This window comes from Python bivittatus, unplaced genomic scaffold, assembly GCF_059951505.1.
Source record: "Python bivittatus isolate LINGU-HERP-01145 unplaced genomic scaffold, Pbiv_v1 ctg000420_np1212, whole genome shotgun sequence".
NCBI classification, from domain to species: Eukaryota; Metazoa; Chordata; class Lepidosauria; order Squamata; family Pythonidae; genus Python; species Python bivittatus.
Window position 1 is genome coordinate 316,875 of NW_028277061.1, and position 5,559 is coordinate 322,433.

General features: G+C 41.1%; 2 gene segments (V, D, J or C); both read right to left on the reverse strand.

Annotated features, from left to right (window-relative positions):
• Positions 1-720: 720 nt before the first annotated feature.
• Positions 721-3,408, reverse strand: LOC103050337 (immunoglobulin heavy variable 3-30-3-like). The segment is given in 2 exon segments: positions 721-1,043; positions 3,405-3,408. Coding segments are annotated over 2 exon segments (327 nt in total).
• A 237-nt stretch (positions 3,409-3,645) lies between these two features.
• Positions 3,646-3,960, reverse strand: LOC103050090 (Ig heavy chain V region 3-like). The segment is given in 1 exon segment: positions 3,646-3,960. A coding segment is annotated over 1 exon segment (315 nt).
• Positions 3,961-5,559: the final 1,599 nt, after the last annotated feature.

Genomic DNA, 5,559 nt, shown 5'->3' on the forward strand with positions numbered 1-5,559 from the left:
CCCAATTAGGTATTGGTTTCTATTATATGGAATTTCCCTCCTCAGGGCTCAACGGATGAGGCATGCTCCAAAGAGCTATCTGGAAGCCCTTAGTATTTTACACACACTAACTCTAAAGCCATCAGTAACAGGGTCAGACATTTTCCATCATCATGGAAATGCTGTCATGACATCCTTGGGTTCATATCAGTTGCTATTCGTGGAGGACTCTGCAAACCACAGTAATGCCAGAGTGGTGGCGACAACTGTCCAATGGCATCATCATGAAAATACCTCCATGACTTCCTTGGATTCAAATCTGTTGCGAGAATGTAAGATGTGGTTTTGACAGAAGGAAGGGGAGATGAACATTTCATAATTTGCCCATGCTTTCCCCCAAAACAGCACACTTACCATTGATAAACAACAGGGATACAACTGAAATACCAGTAGTGAGCCTTACTCCCCTTCTTACTGCACAGAGGGAAAACATTCCCCTATTTGTGGTGACCAAGCAAACAGAAACTGGATCCTTACTGATCACTAGCTTCCAACTGGTTGAATATTGATGGCTTTTCACTTCAGCAGTGGAGAAATGAAAGGGCTCCAGCTTGACTCATCTGCATGGGAAACTTCCTTCCTTTCTTGTTTTTAATTCAGTGTGTGGAAGTTGACTCAACTTGGACAGCAGCCATGAAGGAGTGAAGGAGGGATTTTTGCGGCCTTCGGCATAACTTCGTCTCACTGTGTGTCTCTAGCACAGTAATACACAGCGGTGTCCTCCAGTTTCAAGTTGTTCATTTGGAGATAAACCATGCTGGAGGCATCTCGCCGAGAGATGGTGAAACGGCCTTTCACTGAATTGGCGTAGTATTGATTGCTCTCATCTCCATCATCATTGATCCATGCAACCCATTCCAATCCTTTCCCTGGAGCCTGTCTCACCCAGGCCATCTCATAGCTGCTGAAGGTGAAGCCTGAACCTTGGCAGGAAAGACGGAGGGATTCTCCAGGCCTTTTTATATCCCCTCCAGATTCCACCAGCTGCACCTCCATTTGGACACCTGGAAAAAAAAATATTTTTATGTTAAGTTTAACTATCCACCTTGTTCCAGTCCATTAACCTCTAGCATATAAGAGTCTTTTGGCTTCCATCTCTGAATGGAAGAACCATTACCTTGGAAGGCTGCTAAAATGGAAATGAGATGGAGGAAAAATATCATTTTTCTCTCTCAGTTTGTCAGTGAAGAAAGAAAGGCTTTCTACTCCAGGTACATCTTGAGGAGGGCAGGAGATGGTGTCATTTAAAGAGGAAGGAGGTCTCTCTATTTACATAGACTTCAGAATAAAAGAGAAGCAGGGTTGGCCGATGGCAACGTTGTGATTTTTTAAAGAATCTATCAGGGCATATAAAGGTCAAGATGGCTAAATCTATTAATTTGGCTTTATGACAGATTCCCATTTTTTCTCCAAGACCATTTTGTCTTACTTCCTATATAGTTCAATAGAAATTTCAGAGGAATTTTCCACTTCATGTATGTTTGGGCACATTTTCCTGTAGGAACACATTTTGTTAATTGCTGCATCAAAACAAAATTTCTACATTTTTTAATCCCCATGGGTTATAATTCATTTCCAACACTATCATGAATATATATGTATTTTGTACATTAATTTCCTTTATTTCTTTTTGTATAAGCATTGCAAAAATTGCCCATTCATAGGAAGCACTGATTTTACAGCTATTTTAATGTACGCACCACAGTCAGTATAGAATCATTCAAAAAGGCACAATATAAACAACGTTATACAAATGAACACAACAAGTTCAAAAAGTGGAAAAAGTTAAAAACACAATAAAATGTTAAATACTATTTTAATCCTTTGAAATCCCAGTCCCACATCGTATTTGTATCTATAGGTTGATTATTACTTTTGGATATTTTTTCACACTGAATTGAGATGAGAAATTAATGTAAATAACTTTATTGGTTTGGAAAAAAAATTCCTGTCCCATCTTCATACTTGACTTCGTAGGTGGACATTAAAAAAAAGGGAGAGGTGGGAATTTAAAAAAAAAATCAGGGATTTCTCCTGTGGCTGCAAAATATTCAACAATCTCTTTCTGTGTTAGTAGAAAATAGAAAAATGATCTTATGTTGTAATGTTAGAATAAGATTTCAATGTATTCAGTTTGCACTACATTTAGGAAAGGAGACTTGGAGTGAAGTCTTCTTTGGTATATAGAGAGAAATTGGCAATTTTTCAAGCAAAAACTGGGGAAAGAATACTCAGTACAATTTTGCAGACAAGAGCTGCCCCCTAGTGTAAAACAGGTGGAGGAGAGATGGCAGGTTGAATTTCTCCAAGGAGATGGTTGAATTCTAAATAGGGGAACTGAGCTTGGGGAGAAATGATTGAGCCCAGGAGGTCCAAACAGGTCTCCTAAGAAAAGTGAGCAAGTACCCAAATCTCATTTTGAGCTTCCTCACAGGAAATAGTGTTGATGGTTCCCTCTCCTTATCTACGATAGCTTTTTTAAGGAGAGGGAAAGGAGATTTTTGTTATCTCTTCCAAAGTTCATAGAGTTATGGAGTGTATGAGCTAATCTCACTTCTGGGGGGAGAAGATTCCACAAGATGGGTGCCACAGCAGAGAAGGCCTGCCTCCTGGAACCCACCAAATGTAATTCTCCAGCAGACGGGATCCACAGCATGCCATCTCTGCCAGATCTGATAGTACAGGAGTATGTAATCAGGGAGAAGCAGTTCCTCAGGTAACCAAATCTGAAAATTTATCTGGTATAATTTTCCAGAGGTATGCTTTTCACAATCTTAAGCTGGATATCAAAATAAAATGCACAGACAAATCCATTGACCAGAGAAAATACCCTTTAAAACACCTGCATTAGAGAAAATGTGTAGATGGGATACATCTGAATGAATTCATGATTAGCCAACTATTCCTGTGGACAGCTTATTTTAACCGATATTACCCAAAATGTCCATGGATCACAGAACACTCCAGAAGAGACTTCATGTTCGATAAAAGGACACAGTCAGTCACAATATAGGATAAACAGGAACAAAATAAGTGTAATGAAAACTGGAGATGGGGAAGCATCCCTTCACTTTCTTCAGGTAGTAGACTTCTCCTCCATCATAATGGATGTTTGCAACCCATTCCAATCTTTTCCCTGCATCTTGTCTCTCCCAATGCATCCAGTAGCTGCTGAAGGTGAAGCCAGAGTCTTGGCAGGAGAGATGGAGGGATTCTTCTGGGCTTCTCACATCCCCTCCAGATTCCAACAACTGGACCTCGGAAAGGGCACACTTACCATTAATAAACAACAAGAATACAAATGAAAGATCATATCAGAAGTGAGCCTCACTCCCCAACTGACTGCACAGAGGGAAAACATTTACCCATCTCGGTTGACCAAGCAAACAGAAACATGGTCAGTAGTGATCACTGGCTTTCAATTGGGTGAATATTACTGGCTTTTCACTTCACCAGTGGAGAAATGAAAGGGCTTCAGCTCAACTCAACTGCATGGAGAACTTCCTTTCTTTAATGATTTTTAAATCAGAGTATGGGAGTTGACTCAACTTGGACAGCAGCCATGAGTGAAGGAGGGATTTTGTCGGCCTTCAGCATAACTTCCTCTCACTGTGAGTCTCTAGCACAGTAATACACAGCAGTGTCCTCCGGTTTCAAGTTGTTCATCTGGAGGTAAACCATGCTGGAGGCATCTCGTCGGGAGATGGTGAAACGGCCCTTGACTGAATTGGCATATAATTGATTGCTGTCATCTCCATTATCATTGATCCATGCAACCCATTCCAGTCCTTTCCCTGGAGCCTGCCTCACCCAGATCATTTCATAGCTGCTGAAGGTGAAGCCTGAACCTTGGCAGGAGAGACGGAGGGATTCTCCAGGCCTTTTTATATCCCCTCCAGATTCCACCAGCTGCACCTCCATTTGGACATCTGGAAAGAAAATATTTTTATGTACACTTTATCTAGCTTGCTCCAGTTCATTAACCTCAAGCAGATAACAGACTTTTTGCTTCCATCTCTGAATGGAAGAACCATTACCTGAGAGGGCTGCTAAAATGGAAATGAGTTGGAGCAAAAGTATCATTTTTGTCTCTCAGTGTGTCAGTGAAGAAAGAAGGGCTTTGGACTCCAGCTACAGCTTGAGGAGGGCAGGAGATGGTGTCATATAAAGAGGAAGGATGTCTAAGCATTTACATACACTTCAGTATAAAAGAGAAGCAGGTTTGTCTAACAGCAGCTCTATGATATTTTGAAGAACCTATAAGAGCTTATAGAGATTAAGATGACTAAATCTATTAAGTTGGCTTTAAGACAGATTCCCATTTTTTTTCCCCCAAGACCATTTTGTCTCTCTTCTGTATATGGTTCAATAGACTTTTCAGAGGAATTATCCCCTTAATGTACACATCTTAGTGTCAGCATCAGTAAGATGCTGACACTAAGATGCTGGGAAACTGTCAACATCTTAGACCAAGCTAAATCCAAAAAATGCGAGGGAATTCTTGGAACTTGGTATTCAGACAAGGCAGCCATCAACTGGCACATAGAGATAAACAACATCTACACACTATACAAAAGAGACAATTGAAAGGAAAACAAAAGACCAGAACATCTTCTCACCAGTAATCATCACCCGGATAAGCAAAGATTAACACCAAGATTGCCACCAGACTTACAATCAAGTGTTAAAGAATACGTTAATCAAGGAACTACCAGAGGGAAAAAATCAAACAAAACAAAACCCCCACCCCCCACCAACACTGGCAGGGTATGCCACTGTATACAAACAGAGAGCAAGCCCCATTCCATTCTAGCACTGAAGATGTTACATAGCCAGGTGTGATGGAATGGAATTATGAAGGCCAAGCTCAGGGAGATAAACATTTTCTTAGCTCACCAGAACCGCGTGGGAGGAACAAGAGGATGAGACTGGCACCTCCCTGAGGAATTCACACTGTGGTGGCTGGAGGACTTTGGGAACTGGGGTTTTAGTCTGGGAAAATTCTTGCTAGAGGTTGCAGCTAATAAACATAGCTGGACTGAATTGGCATTGTCTCTTGGAGTTCCTTGGGCTAGGCCTGACACCAGGTAACGAAAAGTCTGCAAGAAAACCACCGAGCTCAGAGAACCTCAAGGACTCCACAGTTCAACTCTGAGCTACTCATATTGTCTTCTGTTGGTATTCATGAAGCTCTTTGTCCATCTCAATATCTTTGAAGGAACAGGTAAAAAAAAAAAAAAATCACATTGTTGCTGAATGGTGTCCTGGTGGGATGAGAAAGTGGAATAAACCCCACTGCATCCTAAAATCAATTCGATTTACACTACATTTAGGAACGGAGATCTGGAGTGAAGTCTTCTTCAGTTTACAGAGAGAAATGGGCAATTTTTCCAGCAAAAACTGGGGAAATAATACTCAGTACAATTTTGCAGACAAGAGCTGCCCCCTAGTGTAAAACAGGTGGAGGAGAGATGGTAGGCTTAATTTCTCCAAGGAGATGCTGGCATTCTAAATAGGGGA